The sequence below is a fragment of the Sciurus vulgaris genome (genome assembly GCF_902686455.1).
Source record: "Sciurus vulgaris genome assembly, chromosome: 6".
Classification (NCBI taxonomy): Eukaryota; Metazoa; Chordata; class Mammalia; order Rodentia; family Sciuridae; genus Sciurus; species Sciurus vulgaris.
In genome coordinates this window covers 118,213,535-118,230,636 of record NC_136466.1, presented here as the reverse complement: position 1 = coordinate 118,230,636, position 17,102 = coordinate 118,213,535, and the positions used below count along the sequence as shown (strand labels likewise).

The following is a 17,102-nucleotide window of genomic DNA, read 5'->3' as shown; positions in this document are numbered from 1 at the left end:
AAACATTTATTATTACCAAGAGTCAAAAATGAATTGATACTTCTCCTAAAATTTTTTTTCAATGGTACTGGGGTTTGAGCCCAAGGGTGTTCTACCACTGAGCTATATCCCTTGCCCTTTTAATTTTCTGAGACAGGTCTTGCTAATTTGCCAAGGCCAGCCTTGAACTTGCTCTTCTCCCCCCTCAGCCTCCCAAGTAACTGGTACTACAGGCATATGCCACTGTACCTGGTTTAAAAAAGGTTAATAAAAAATTTCATGTATTATTTGTTCTCTGTCAGGCATAAAAATCTCCCTAATTCTTTAAAACAGATGTTTAAACACCTTATGTGCCATTCACTCTACTAAGCATATCATATACATTGTCCACTCCAACTTTCCCAACAACCCTGCTCAAGGTGGCATACCTCCATGTGAATTCTTAAAACTTTTTTTCTTTTGAAATTGTGCATATAATTTAGCTACATCTTCTGTGTTTAGATATAGCTTTATAATTAAATTTTGGCCAATTAAAAAATTTTACAGAGGGCTGTATACAGCCTTCAAATACCTTTCCAGTGGAATTCTCTCTCTCTCTCTTTACTGCCAACTGAATGGAGAGTGCTTCAAAGATCTAGGGGAAGTTGAAGTTAAAAACGAAGGAAACTGGTCCCTGAGCAACCTCTTGGAAATATGTCTGATATAAACACTGATATAAAGGAGAAATAAACCTCTATTATGATAATCACTGATAACCATTTTCAGGTGGAAGTTACACCAACTTATATGTCCTTAGTTAACATACATCCCATGCATTCCCATTTTGCAGATGAAGTAACAGGCTCAGAGGTCAAGAACTTGCGCAATACTAGACAGAAGAAGGAAAAGGAGCTGGTAAACAAAGCTCTGCTATTATTCATAGTGTTCTATCACCTTGCACCTATTTACTAAGCCAAGTACTACTCAGTTGTCATACCTCCCCTTTAAGTTTCTCTAGCATAAATGAACTAGCTTCACTCTTCTCTGAACTCCACTAGAACTTAGATACCATTTTTTCTCAATTAATGCCACCTTGTTTTGTTATATCTCAAACCCTGAAGTTTCATTTAAATTCCATATAACTTATAACCATGTCTTATCTTCCCAAAAAAATGATCTGCTTTCTTCTGCAGCATGTTATGTCCCATTTCTTTCCATCAGAGCCATAGAAAGTATCTCATATGGAAAAGGTTCAAGTAGAGGTTTATTGACAAAAAGAAATAAGATAGTAAAAGTTATCTACAACAAAAATAAGAAATTCCAAAAAATAAATAAGAATTTCCACTCATGTCAAATGGTGCTTTCCTAAGAATGGCACATGTGAGGGTCGCTCTTAATCCAACTAATTTACCCTGTAACACCAGATAAAACACGAACTCTATGGGCTTATTTCCTCAGCTGGAAAAATGAAAGCGTTGGTCTAAATTTGTGGTTTTAAAACAGCACTCTGGGGAGCCCTAAGGGTTCCATGAAAGTGCCCTCAGGGAATTGTCCCAGACAACAAAGGAGGACCTACATGGCTTGGATTCCGGGGTTTAAAATCAGCTGTGCTTTTATTAATCTGTATATTAAGTTTCCACATAACATTTCATTTGAGAAAAGGGTTTTGCTGCTTTAAGAAAGAAAAAAGTTGAAAACCTCGGGTCCAGATAATTTCTAAGATCCCTTTCAATTGTGATTCTCTATGATTCTGTTTAGAGAAATGCATGTTAAGTACAACATGCTTGGAAAGAAAGAGAAGGTGGTGCTCTACCTTATACCTTGAAGGTGCTCTACTTTATAGACAAAGTTGAAGTCACCTACAACTCACATGAATGAGTTGAGGAATGCAAAAAAATAAAGCAACACTTAGTTAATTCACATTATTTTCACTATTGTTTGCTTTAGTTATGGGTAACAGTCCCTTTACATTAAATGCAAATACTGACAGGAATCACAATGTCATTAGCAAACTCTAATGCCTGAGTAAGAATTATTTTACCTAGCAGGTTAACAATGTACTAGAAAACTGAGCATAGTTCCTACAGAAAGGAGGCAAGTTTCAATATGAGTTTTGATTAGAAGGAAGTGTAGGAAATGGAGTCTAGGGTACTGTCCAGAAAGCATAGGGAACTAAAATCACACTAAATCTGTTGTCTCTGGGCAACAGAAAGTTGAAAGGTCCCAGATAGGAAACTCATGTTGCAGCAGGTAAATGGAATCAGAAGGTTGAAAGTAAACAAAATTTGTAATTTAAAGAATGGAAAGACTCTGAAAGGGCAATCTGGAGGTTTTGTGTTAGGTATTTTGTTAAATGTTTACACATATATCATTTCATCTTTTCTTTGACGTAAGTGCTCACAACAGCCCAACTTTATAGATGAGAAACTAGATGGAGCAAAGTTAAATAACAAATTCATTTGATTGACTTTGGAGGCTGGATTCCTTATCCTCTTATTCTCTAATGGCACTTTATGATTTTATTTATTCATTCATTAAATGGGCTTTGGGTGGCTACCATGTGACAGATACTATACTAAAAAACAGTGAACCAAAATGTCAACTCTATCATAATGCCTCCATCCTAATGGGAGGAGCTAGAAAAAAAGTAATTAATTAGATAAATAAATGATGTATCAGATAGTGATAAATGAAAAGGGGGAAAAAGCTGTTTAACAAGACACAGAGTAATCAGATGTGTAGGAATTACACAAACATTTTAGAACAGATGGGGACATTCTCTCTAACAAAGTGATATTTGAACAGAAATGCATAAAACCACCCAAATAAATGTCTTAGGAAGGGGCAAACAGACTGTGGGAACAGCAAATGCAAAAGGAATTAGGTAAGAGCATCCTTGTATATTCAAGAAACAGCAAGGAGTTACACAGACTGCAGAGAGAGAAGGGGAGAAATGATTACAAGATTAGAAAGGGGCTGGAGGCCAGATGATGGAGGACCAGAGTTAAGGTGAAGTCCTAGAAATTTCTGCATGTCTCACAAAAGCCTTGCTCTCACTTCCTTCAGCATCCCCATTCAGTTTTATACTATTTACCTCAGAATCATCTGAACTAATTTCACAAATGCCCCACTCCCTGTCTATCAGTTCCTACAAGAAGTCCAAGCTGCATCCACTGAATTCTACAAGTCATAAGGTTATGTATGTCATGTTTTCAGATCCTCATTATCTAAAACACTACTATGCCCTCTCAAGTTCAATCACCAACAAAATTTCCTGTACCCTCAGCCTAATCTGTGAATGTTCATCATCTTGCTCTAATGAAAACATGAATCTCCCTAAATGATATTTCTTTCTTGTTGTCCTCTGGAATGGTGGCTGCTTTCTCTTTCACATGTCTCCTATTGGCTATTGGACCCATAAGTAGGGTTCTTGTGATTGATTGGTATTTCCAAACAATTCACTCTCCTTCCTCTAAACAAAACCCCAGCTTCAAACCTCATGCCATCATCTTCTCCCCTTCTCCTAATTGCTTTACCTACTGACCCCAAGTCACTCCCCTCATTCCTTAAAGATTTTAACCTCTAGAGTCATAGCCTGAATATCATTCTTGAAATAATTGCTGATTTAAATATCTTCTTATATCACAAATCCTTAAAATTTGTTACTTATGTGCTCATGTGCCCTCGATCCCTCCAGAAGTCTAGGAGTGAGCCAAGCGGGGTAGTGAACATCTATAATCCCAGTGGCTTGGAAGACTGAGGCAGGAGAATTGTAAGTTCAAAGCCAGCCTCAGCAACTTAGTGAGGGCCTAAGCAACTCAGTGAGACCCTGTCTCTAAATAAAATATAAAAAGGGCTGGGGATGTGGCTCAGTGGTTAAGTGCCCCTGGGTTCAATCCCTGGTACCAAAAGGAATGAAAAGAAGTCTAGGAGTGAAACCTAAGGACTCCTTCTACAAATAAAATGTTAAAAGCAGAAAAAAGGGCTGGGGAGATAGCTCAGTCGGTAGAGTGCTTGCCTTGCATGCACAAGGCCCTGGGTTCAATCCCCAGCACCACAAAAAAAAAAAAAAAAAAAAAAGCAGAAAAAAAAATACAGATTTACAAATAAAAGCAACTTTAGGGAAATACAGTTATCAAAATATTTTTAAGATATAATACATATGGTTGCTAACACTTTAAGAAGGTCTTTAATGTCTCTAATAAAAATTATCTCATAATAAAGATGAATTAAAAATAATGGTTTGAAAAATGTGCAAAACCTGCAACATGATATGACTGTGATTTTTAATGGGGATAAAGTCACAGGTACTGCTATTACTCTATTGGTTTGTTAACTATATTTTATAATTGAAGGAAATATTAAATTTCAGTTAAAAAATAGTGAAAATAAAGATGTAGAATTTCCCCATTCAGTTCACAAACCCACTGAATTTCATTCATGGACCCAGGTTAAGGATTACTAACATAGATGGTATCTTCATTCCTCCCCTTCCAATTCCTTGACCACCTCTCCTTCAAATATTTTGTTCTTCACCTTACCTTAGACACTCATGCCTATCTATGGTCAAAACCTAGACTTCAGCATTATCATATTTACAACCTTCCACAATCTCTAATTCAAGTCTCCCATTTTCTATCTCCCCAGCACTGCCCTTCTAATATCCCAATTCCAAGAAACAGTTCATTTATCCCATTCAAGAGCCTCGATTAATTGATCTATCCACTTTTCACAGTACTTCACCTACCTAATAGCCACATTTCCCTCCCAAACCAGTTTCCGTTCATTTCCAATTCTCTTGACCCTTTCTTAATTCATTGAACTCAATTCACTTGTCCAAACCACAACCCTAAATTAAACTCTGGTAGGCCTACATCACTACAGCTGCATTTAGCCAGAGAAAACATACCAAATAGCGAAATGATTTCACTTTAATATCACCATTCCTAATTTCATCTGTACCCTAATACTCCAAGCAACAATACTATACTTCTTTAGTTCATTCAGAATTCTACACTTTCCTGGACAAATATTTCATGCTTTCTTCTCTCTCTTTCTAATCCTCTACAATCTTCTTCTTCCAACTTCCCTTCCAACAGAAAATATTGTACTACCTCCTACAAATTCCCCCAAACACAAGTACCCACTCATGTCCACATACTCTTTTTTTTTTCCTGTTACTGTGAATGAACTTTCTATTCTCCTGCCTAAGGATAATTATTCCATTTGTGAAGATGATTCCATCCCTTCTTACCCACCAAGAACTTCAGTCCAGCAATTTGCCATCTCTCTACATAACCATATCCATCTCTATCAAAACAAAACTTTTTCTGACCCCACTTCTGCCTGCAGTTCCTAACCATTTCTTGTTTTTTCAAAAGTCCTTGAAATAACTGTCTATATAATCTTTTCTCCCACTCCCTTTTAAATTTACTCCAGTCAGGTCTTTGCCCCTCTTCCCAACTTCACCATGACTTCACCAAGGCTGCTTTTGTCAAGGTCTCCAATAACCTCCTCATTGAAAAATTCAGATTTTCGTGTCATTTTTACATGCTGCTCACCAGCAGCATTTTCCTTTTGAAATACTTTTTCTCTTGGCTTCCAGGACATTTGCCTGGTCTTCCTTCAAATTTTTAGTTACTCTATTCTTTGCTGTTTTTTCCACATCTCTCAGACCTCCCTGACCTCTTAGAATGCCCAAAGGCTCAGTCCTGAGACCTCTTCTCTGTTCTAACTATATTCCTCCCTAAGCAATTTTATATAATCTCCTGACTTTAAATGTCATCTATATATTGTTGACTTGCAAATTTATAACTTTACAATTCACATCTTTCCCTAAACTCCAGACAAATATATCCAACGCCCTATACAACATCTGAAGTTCAACAGGTCCAAATGAATTCAGGATGTATACCTCCAAATTACTCTGCACCAGTAATTGAATCTTTGTTAATACCCAAGTCTTTCTCATCTCAGTTGTTGGTTATTACATTCTTCTAGTTGCTCAGGACTAAAGCTTGGAATTATCATTTCCTTTGTCCTATTTTAAAACCTTACATCTGGCTACGGAATCCCTTTATGACTTCACCTGTTATCTCTTTTTCACTTAGCTGTAGCCACAGTGACCTCTTGCTGTTCCTCAAACACTCAGATCAAACCTCTGTACTTAAAAGATTTCTACCTGGAAATCTCATCCCTCAGATACCAGCATTTCCTTTTTCATTTTCCTTAAAGTCTTTGTCAATGCTTGTTCTCCTTAGTACTTATCATTACCAACATGCTATGATTTTTATTTCCCTTATTTGTGTCTCCTCACAGGAATGCAAGCTATATTAAAACAATGATTTGGGTTTTGTTCACTGTTGTACTTCTAGCACAAGTAACTGTGCCTATTAAATGGTAGGTGATTACAAGTATTTAGTGAATAAATGAATGAATGATAGAAAAGGGAGAAAGGCAAGTGCAGACATAATTAAATGAACAGAAAGCCTAAGGAGTCAATGGGTTTTTCTAACTACCTACATTGTCTTTATTATGTTCAGAGCAATTGAAAGAAAATAATTATTTCTCTTGAAGTAAGAATAGAATATAATGAAAAAGGTTTCTTGAAAATTAGAAGTATAAACACTGTAACTTTTAATCAATTGAAGGGGAAAAAAGGTAAAACTGAAGAATCTCATAGAACCTAGAATAAAAAAGGAAAAGATGGAAAAAGAGTAAGACAAAGAGAAGCAGAGAACCTGTTCCAGAAAGAGGGAAGAAAGAAAGAGAAAATTAAGAAATCATTTTTAACTTCCTTATTCTAAAGGAGGTTCTTTAAATCCAATATCAAACAAGGAGATGGAAATAACCCACATCTAGCCACATGACAAAATTCCTAAAACAGGAAGGATAAAGAGAAGAACATGTATAGTTTCACTGAGGGAAAATTTCTTTATTTAAAAAATTTTAAAAGAACTGAAGGACAAGGATCACACTAGCAGCAGTCTTGTACCTGCTGCCCAAAATGAATAAATGCTATTTTTTTAGATCTTTAAACATTTTGTTTTTTCAAAGATATAAAACATGCAGATAAATTTATTACCCCATAAATTCCCTTTCCCAATTCCACCAACCATTGCTCTTAAGGAAAGTGACTTTTTATCCTAGAATTCCATGTTCAGTTAATTATCAACCAAACATGAAGTTACTTCAAAATAGTCAAGGTCTCAGAAATTTTACTTCCTAGGTACCTATTCTGAGGTAATTATTTGAAGATGTTCCCTAGCAAAACTACAATAGAAACCGAGAAAGAGGAAGATGTGGCACTATTATAGTTTGGATATGAGGTGTCCCCCAAAAGCTCACATGTGAGACAATGCAGGAAGGTTCAGAGGAAAAATGATTGGGTTGTAAGAGTCTTAACCCAATCAGTGAATTAATCCCTGATCAGATTAATTGAAGTGGTAGGGTGTGGCTTTGGGGTATATATTTTGTATATGGAGAGTGAGTACTCGGTCTCTCTCTCTCTCTCTCTCTCTCTCTCTCTCTCTCTCTCTCTCTCGCTCTCTCTCTGCTTCCTGATGATGTGAGCTGCTTCCCTCTGCCACACTCTTCTGCCATGATATTCTGCCTCACCTTGAGCCACAAGGAATGAAGCCAGACTTCCATAGACTAAAACTTCTGAAACCATGAGCCCGCAAATAAACCTTTCTTCCTCTATAATTGTGCTGGTCAGATCATTTAGTCACAGCAGTGAAACAGCTGACTAAAATGGGAACTAACTTAGCAAGAAAGAAATGCCAAGATGAGAGATGTGCAGTAGCTCAAGAAATTAATTAACCAGTAGGAACCAAGAAAAATGCTTGCAATAAGAAATGTATCCCAAGCAGTAGATAAAAAGACTAAAGAACTGCATAATTTGATCACCTGATAAAGAAATCATGTTTTTTTTTTCAATTAAAAAAAAAAAGTAATTACAAACTTCAGGAAAACAATATCTGGATAAGAAAACCACAGTCCAGACACAAACAAACTAAAATGTGACATTATTTGGAACAAGTGGTAGACTGTAATGTTAGGAAATTTGTCCTTTGAATGGTCAAATGGTTGTAACACTGAAACCATGGATGAGAAAACATGATTAGAAAACACTAGTGTGATAATTGCATTGAAAAATTTTTTATGTAAAATAATTTTTAAAAGAATGGACAAAATGATAGCCTTTAAAAAATGAGATTTTCTAAAAATCTTTTAGAAGATTTTCATATTCTACTTGATTAAAAATGTACCATGATTCAAAATAAGAATGAAGGGAAAGATTACTAAAACCAGTGGGTAAACATGTAATATAAAACAGAGTATTTGCATAGTCTCAAAATATTTGCTTACGAATTCCTTATTAACAGGAATTATTAATTCCTTATTAAACAGTCACATTAGTGGACAAACCTGGCAGATCACAATGAGAAATGAAGTAAAACAGAAAGGTATTAAAATGGGAAAGAGAACAAGAGACAGAAGGTCTTCATGGGGGTAAAGGAAAGATAGGTAATACTCTGCCATCTCCTTAATTGTAGGAAAAGGTCTCATTTTCAACCTTCTTATCAATTTTGACTCATCAAACAGCATCTTTCACAATTTCATACACAGCCACCTATACTAATGATTCTCAAGTTACTTGTTTCTAGAACTGATTTTTTTCTGAACTTGGGAGTTGCATTTCCCAAATGCCATTAGACATCTTTAAATTGTATTTCTTCAAATTCCTCACATGAACTTGGTCAGTGGCATTCTCTTCATCAGTCTCTCCAATCCAGCATTCTCCTAACCCTCTTTCTCAACTAGTAACATTCACATATACTTTGATCCAAAAGAGAACCTTCAGTCACCTTCAATTACTTTCTCTCATTCATTCCCCCATCCAGTTCAATTCTATTTCCATTTTTAAATCTTTATTAAATATCTACTATGTACTATCTGTCTTATTATGTGCCTGGGAATAAAATATTAATAAGATGCAAGTCATATAAATTTTCTCTCCAAAATGTGCTTTGAATTCTATCTTCCCCATTCCCAAGCTCATAGTCTTTGAATAGACCCTCATTCAGTATCTTCTACATATTCTAACTCATTTATCTCCAGTAACCCCTCTTCCCTCAAATCTACAATGGAAATAGTTTTGTTTTTTTCCTAAATCTCAGATTTGTTCATCACCCTATTAAAAATAGCCATGGCATAGTTAGTTAATACCAAATATGAAGGACTTTGTCAATAACTAGGATTAGTATTTTTCTGTAATTAACAGCAAGTATCATTTCAATGTAAGAAGTTTTAGAATACACTTTTTTATTAAAAATCAGCCTTTTGCATAAAGTCCTAATATTGCTTACAAAGAAAAGAAACTAGCAATAAATATATGTATTTATAGGCATTAAACCCAAATTTAAAATCTAAGTAAGTATATTGGCTCATTTTACTTAACAGCTATAAAAAATGGACTCACCAAGTTCCCATATATATGTATATATCTATAATGAAATTTTCTCCATTGTATAGTTCTTAATAGTTCTTTCAAATTTAAAACTTAAACTCATCTCTAATTATATAGTTATTTTATATTGAAGCATATGTAACAATATGGATATGAGATAGTAAGGAAGAAAAACAGTTTCTGAAAATACAACATAGGCATAAAAATATTTGTACCTTTTCCACAAATAAACCTTTAATGGAATAGCTACATTTGCCTGAAAATGGCAAAAACAGAAGTAGAAGTGGGGCACATTATGAATTGCAGCCATTACTATATGCAACTCTAAGCTACGTATTTGCCATTAAACGAGAATGGACTCAAATGTCTGGCATAGAATCTATACTCTTGAATCCATTCTCTAAGTAAAATAAGATTATACCAATCTAAAGGGTATAATCTCATATCAATTTAATCTCATGTATATGTTGGGGGAAAAAACTTCATAGACATTGGTATAAAATATTTAGCTTTAGGAATCATAACCAAAATTAGGTCATAATAATTTTAATATATATAGCCTATTAGAGAAAGATAGAGAAAAAACCCCAAAGAAGCAACAGTGTTATGGTTTCCTGTCATAATCCACTTAAATACAAACATATTCTTGGCTCTTTATCAATAACTAGATTTGCTTATACATTAAAAAACATCTCATTTAAACAGAAAAACTTAAGTTTAAAAGGAAATCTGAGTTCTCATTTATTCCTCTACTACTAATAAAAAGTTTTTTAAAAGCTGTCCTTTGAAAAGTCAATAAAAACATTATTAAAAGTATGATCAAAACTAAAGGCATGAGAAATACTGAAAAATTTTAGAATGTTGTCTTTCTACTGAAACCATTAATATATTTTGTTTTAATCTAATGAAAGACTTTTACATTGTGAACTTATTTTCCCATCAGAAATTTAAAATTTTAGTATCTACTTACCAACCCAATACAGTTGCTTAAAGCCACTTTAGTTGTACTATGTTGATCTTGCAAGTATCCTGTGTAATGACAGTTGTCTAAAAAATCATGTTTCCACTGGGGTCCATCTTTCCCCCAATATTCTACTGTAAAATGTTTGGACACAAAATTTGTATTGAGAGTCAAGTTTAGGTGAAAGTGCTTGCCATAGGCTGAAAGTTTAAAAAATAACTTAGATACTGCCTGCTGTGGATCAATAGGGTCCATACTCCGTCTTCTCCTTGAGTGTTTATCATTTTTCACAGTAAAGCTGAGAAAAGCTCCATTTTGATCAACCCTTATTGGAATAGTTAGCTGGTAGTGTTCAAGATAAGTCAGGAATTCCTCTTTGTAATCACAAGGCAGAGAATCCAGAAAAAACACATGGAAAAAAAGAAAATTTAACAGAACAAAGAAGCAGCAATGTAAACAACTACATCAGTTAAAACTATGCATCATTATATGTGAGATGTGACCCAAAGATGTTATATTAAATAAAGATTAAAGAGTTAAAGTTTAAAATCTACAGATTAAGTTCTATTTCATTCTTCAAAACAGTATTATTTTGAAATTATTTGTGAAGGACTGGTTTTATTTTTAAATTTCATTTTTAAATTTCATTTTTTAAAACATGGATTCTAAAAACTAAATTCTATAGGAAGTATGGACTTTTTACACGGAAATAAAAACAATGAAAACTACACTTATGTTAAAAAAAAAAGTTTAGCTCAGACAAAATCTATATTTGAAAGTTATCCTAAAAAATTTATATAGAATCTCTATAGCCTTGTAGAAATTTTAAAAATCATCAGTGGGAATGTAAACTGCTGTAGCCACTTTAGAAAACAATTTGATAGTTCTTCAAAATGTTAAACATGGAATCACCACATGATCCAGCAATTCTACTCCTAGGTACGTACACAAGAAAAATAAAAACACACATCCGCATAAAAACCTGTATGTGAATGTTTATACTAACATTATTCATAATAGCCAAAAGGGGAAATAACCAGCTTTCAACCATTGAACAATACAGAATGTGGTATATCAACACAATGGAATATCATTCTATAATAAAAGGAAAGCAGTACTGATACAAGCTATGACACATGAATAAACCTTCAAAATAACTGCCTTCATAATCAAAGTTTCTTTTCTAACATTATGAAAACATTAGGCTAACTAAAACGAGCCCATCACAAAAGACTATACATTATATGATTCCATTTATATGGCATATCCAGAATAGGCAAATCTCTAGAAAGAGAAGTTCAGGATCAGAGGTTGTCTGGGACAGGGATACGGATTGTTTGCAGTGAATTTGGGAGTGACTGCTAATGAGTATAGGCTTTATTTTTAGAATGCTCTAAAACTGATTTGAATGATGGTTGCACAATCCTGAAAATACTAAAAACCATTAAATTGTATACTTTGAGCAGGTGAATTATATGATGTATGTATTATATCTCAATAAAACTTGATTTCTTTTTTAAATTTGAAGGACTATTAAGCATATTTTTCTCTCTGGATGTACTAAATAGTACTTACCTACCTTCTTTTTAATGCCTTCCTTCAGGTAGGCTTACCATTAAGAGAACCCAATTGTCTACCCATTGCTTTATTGCCTGTACATGGTATTCATCCCACAAATACAAATTTCCATGAAACCATAACCAAATGGAAATAAATTGAAAGACACTGCCTATTTTGCTTTTACAAATAAGAGTTCATAGTAAATGCCACAGCTTTGCTGATCTACTCTGAGAGCCACACTGTTTACACGTGGACTTTCAGACACATGCAATTTATAAGTCTTGAAAATCTGGTTCAACAGCCCTGAGAAATGATTTGTTGCTATGCACTCGAGAGGAAAATCTAAAAGGTATACCTTTCAATAATTCTATAAGGAATAGACTGGTCCATGGAAAAAAAATGATATTTACTTCTGGGGCCATTTTTGTTAAGATCATTTCTATGATATCTATGACATAAGTTCAAGCCTATAGATTAAAATTTTAAGGATTAGAATTTTAAAAATTTAAAATTACAATTTTCACTCTTTTATCCAAATTTTAGTCCTTAAGTCAGAAATCTTAGGTTTGGAAAAGTATTTTCATGAAGGGTCCATATTAAAAGGGTTCTCTACCAGAATTTATCTGGTTTCTTCCTCTTCTTTGGATTCTCTTTGAAAATGACCTTGCCCATAAACCTTAGCAATGAATGAGCCCATTAAAATTGAGGATTTAGAAGCAGCAGCTTGGGGGTCTATCATTTACCAAGAAAGACTAGTCAACTCTAAATTCACAGGACATTAAACAGACTCTTACTAGGACAACTTAAACAGACCCTTAGAGCTCTTAACATTTCTAAAACCACCACCAAAGTGACACAGTAGGCCTCTGTTCCTATCACTATAATCCCAGAGAAAGTGTTCAAACTATTCAGAATCTTTTCTTATCAAATTATTAGCAATATTTTTTTGTCAAGTTTCAAAAGCATGAATCCTACCTTGAGAACTGTATGAAAGTCTGTGGTCACTATGAAATTCCGATGAAGCCATGATGAGGCTCAAAATCCAGGTCAACGTCTTCCACACAATTTCCATAATTTAGAAAACTGGATGATTTTTGGAGGGCTACCTATGTGCTAAAGAGTCAACACCATACCAAAATCGAAGCATAACAATTTTATTTCTTTAAAACTTCTTGCAAATTAGTTATTAGATGTTCCACGGTTTAACAGGTTCTTTTTTACAACATCCTGTACTTTCTTCTATATCTGGATTCATTTTCTCAATCCGAAATGAAAAAAAAAAAAAAATGATAAAAGATTTTCTTAAGCAAAGCTTTAGGCTGATTAGTTACTAAAGTATGGCCATTTTTTAACCTAGAAAAACAAAACAAAAAAATTTAAGTTAACTGAAAAATATCCTGAGCAGAGACCTTATACATTATTTAATGCTTGCCAAAGACATAACCGCAAAATAACTTAAGGTAGTCAAATTAGATGATTGTTCTTCCTTATAGTCTAAATAAACATTCACAAGATTAAATGTTGAATTGGAGATCTAAATGGTTAAAAGAATACTGTCACAGCTACTCAATAATCAATGAAATTGAAGAATTATAATTTTTTTAAACTTTGAAGATAACAATCGATGAATATAGTAAGATAACCTCCTTTTGATAAAATAAAAAATAGACTGATATCATATTCTAAGTTCATTATATGTACCTAACAAATAGTATGTGATTCCATTCTTTAACATGCTTTTTAAGCCCATTCCTATTCAGAGATTGCTGTGTTACTTTATGAGGCACCTATCATTTATTCTGACAAAGATCTACAAATACAGTGACACTTATCACCTGTCTCTGAACACAAACTAAACTTCTAAAAAGGTGAACCAAACTTACTGTAACTCTTGACTTTATTGGCAGTCTTATATGACTTATAAGGCAATTCAAATAAGGCAATTCCAACTCACTAAAATATAACTGAAAAGAAAAATTTTAAAACTTCAGGAATCACAACAGATTTGAAGTCCTATCTCATATATTTCATTTTTGGCTAAAAACCTAACTCAGAATCCATGTATTCACATTTTATTCAGAATACTAGCACACTTGGGTACCTGATTTTCTAGTATACAGCACATTAGAAGAAAATAAACCAGGCACAGTGGCGCACACCTGTAATCCCAGTGGCTCAGGGAGGCTGAAACAGAAGGATCACGAGTTCAAAGCCAGTCTCAGCAATTTAGGAAGACCCTAACCTAGGCAACTAAGCAGGACCCTGTCTCAAAATAAAATATAAAAAGGGCTGGGAATGTGGCTCAGTGGTTAAGCACCCCTGGGATCAATCCCTGGTAGCAAAAAAATTTAACAAAAAGAAAGAAGAAGAAGAAGGAGAAGGAGAAGGAGGAGGAGGAGGAGAAGGAGGGGGAATAAGAAGGAGGAGGAGGAGGAGGAGGAAGAGGAGAAAATAATCAAGGAACCAAAAATTACTTCACTAACACCAAAACAGTGACAAAAAAAGGATAGAAAACTTTAGTTTTAAAATCCCAGAGTGATAGTTTGAGGTACAGGCAAATCATTCTTAACATAGCTTAATAGTTTCCATTGTGTATGAAACTATGTTATAGCTCAATAACTGATTTTCATAATACAATGCCTACATCAGGAATAAAATGTTGAATTATATTTTAATAAGATAAATTACTGTCAATGAGATAGGGAAGAACACAAAATATGCTAGGAAGATTTTTCATACCAAATCCTTAACATATGGGATAATAATAAATGCTTACTTATTACATAATTTCTGGTTAAAAAACAGATAAGTAAATGAAATAATAATAAATGAGTAGTGGTTAAAGTAAAATCACATTAGGCACATAAAAGAATACCTGTAGTTAATTGGAAAATTAACTTACAATGAACACTTCATTCTCTACAGTGCTAGAAATATTGGTTGTTTAGCATATAAAATAATCATAACTATTTAAAATTCCTGACATCTGTCTCTACAAGTTGTTAAACTGCTAAGCCTTGAGAAAACTAATTAATTAACCAATAAATATTGTCTTACTATATTTAAAAGATGATGATATAACAACATCAGAATACAAAGGATTAAGGGATACAGAGAAGATTAAGACACAATCCTTGTCCTTGAAGAGATCATAATCTAAAATAACAGAAAAGCTCAAAGCAGACTGACATAATGCCATAATGACATTATAAAAAGTTGTTACAGAAGATCAGATGAAGGACCTGTCTTCTAAGTCAGAGAAGAATTGATCAAAAAAAAAAAAAAAAAAAGCTTGTGAAAAAAGCAGCATTTGAGATAGTCCTGAAAACGAACAAAATTTCTCAAGTCAGATTACTGGAGATTATCATTACAAATAGAAGAAAAACATTCCAGAAAATCCAGGTGGCAAGAGAAAAAAGAAGAAAGAGCAAGTGGTATTAATAATAGAAACAGTATATTTGATTTTTGTGCAGAAGACTAACAGGTAATACCTGGTAAGGTAGTGTTTAAGGCCCAACCAAAAATAAGGGATTTAAAACATATAGTAACTTCTTTTAATCTTACAATTTTGTGACATAGATACTGTATCATCGCAGAACAGACTCTGATGGTCTCAATGATCCTATCTTATGATATCCATGCCTTGGTGGAATCCCCTACACCATCACTCTAAATAATTTAATTCTAACCAAGAATACACTCATGTTGAGGGGCTATCACTTCTACAATTAGATTACAAAAGACTCTGGTTCCCATCTTGCTAGTCAACTGTTTCCGTTAGTTTAGATAAAGGAAGCTACTGTATGGAGAACCAGAATAAAGGAACTGAGAGCAGCCTCCAGATATCACTAAGGAACCATGGCCCACTGTCCAACAGTATGCAAGAAACTGAATCCCACCCACTATTATGTGAGTTTAGAAGGAAATTCTTTCCCAGTCAAGACTTCTCTGGAGACTCCAGTTTTTGTCAACACTTTGATTGCAACCTCATGAGAAACCCTGAAGCAGAAGACATTAAATCCCTTAGTTTGTGGTTAATTTGTTATAATGTGATTGATAACTAATACAGGCCCCAATTTACAGATAAGGAAGTTGACATTCACAGGTCAGATTGCCAGAAAACAGGACAGTCCAGATTTTTACACAAGGCTATCTGTCTCTAAAGCCTGATTTTCTGTATTGTACCACACTTCCAGTTTGAAGCACTCTAGCTTAAACAGTCAATAGTAGTTGAATACAACCAATGTCATGTAAGATATTCATAAATGACACTGGTTAGTTAACGTGAGTAGTTTTCAGCAACTTTATATACAACAATTTTTTCATCTCAGATTTACTTCTATGATGATTTAGGCACCATACATCCTTTCTAAGGTAAAAATCTATAAAGAGATTAAGTCACACTATTATTCAATAACAATAGTGTAAAGAATCTAGTTACCTTGGTTTGAAACCTACTTACATACAGTCTCCATACTCTAAACATAATGATGAACTATTAAAGTATAACTGCTTCATTAAAACATTCATTCTTACTATTTTAGTTGTTTTCAAATCACTAGAATGTTTTGACTAATAATGTGTGACATTAAAGGAGGCCTTCATATACTTTACATTATTCCTTTAAAGAGGTATGCATAATTGGCACATGTGAACTAATTTTCTAGTAGTGGAGACAGATTTTTTCTGAATCACTCATACTTTTTCCTGGGCACTGAAACTGATAACAAACTTATAATATAGTTGGCTGGGTTTAGGGAACAACTATTTTTCCTCTTGAGAAATTCCTGCTCTTCTCAGTTTAACAGTCACTCTCCCCCTTACTAACACTGTACTGTAAACACAAGATAATAAAGCCAGTAACATTGAGAGGGAAAAAAGTAATATGTAACCAGAAGTAGACTACCATGATTTAAGATTTTAGAAAAAAGGACATTGGTGCACAGTAGAACAAATAGGAGCTCTGTAATTAAGCAAACTGGAGTTTAGGTCTTGGGTTCCTTGGCCTCCCACAGCATTTGGCAGATGGGCACTCAATAAATTTGGGGGATTTTTCTCCCTTACTTTCTCCCTCATTTTCTTTCAAGCCTCCTGTGCTCAGTGAATGACCTTAACACTATGTATTGGTGCTTAGGTGGCTAAAGCTGACCT

The 17,102-nt window shown here is 34.1% G+C and overlaps 1 protein-coding gene across 5 annotated transcripts in view; it reads right to left on the bottom strand.

Moving 5' to 3' along the window:
• Positions 1–17,102, bottom strand: part of ADAMTS6 (ADAM metallopeptidase with thrombospondin type 1 motif 6) — a 318,093-nt gene that overhangs the window by 297,257 nt on the left and 3,734 nt on the right. Inside the window, exons 2-4 of one of the 5 annotated variants that reach the window (XM_079144864.1) lie at positions 13,835–13,915; positions 12,927–13,304; positions 10,401–10,765 (exon numbers count right to left, since the gene is read on the bottom strand). The exons of 1 other annotated variant lie outside the window; for it this stretch is intronic. In XM_079144864.1, the coding sequence (XP_079000990.1) occupies positions 10,401–10,765; positions 12,927–13,023 (462 nt within the window). In that variant the 5' untranslated portion in view covers positions 13,024–13,304; positions 13,835–13,915. 3 more of the 5 variants (XM_079144862.1, XM_079144861.1, XM_079144863.1) reach the window with 3 other exon arrangements.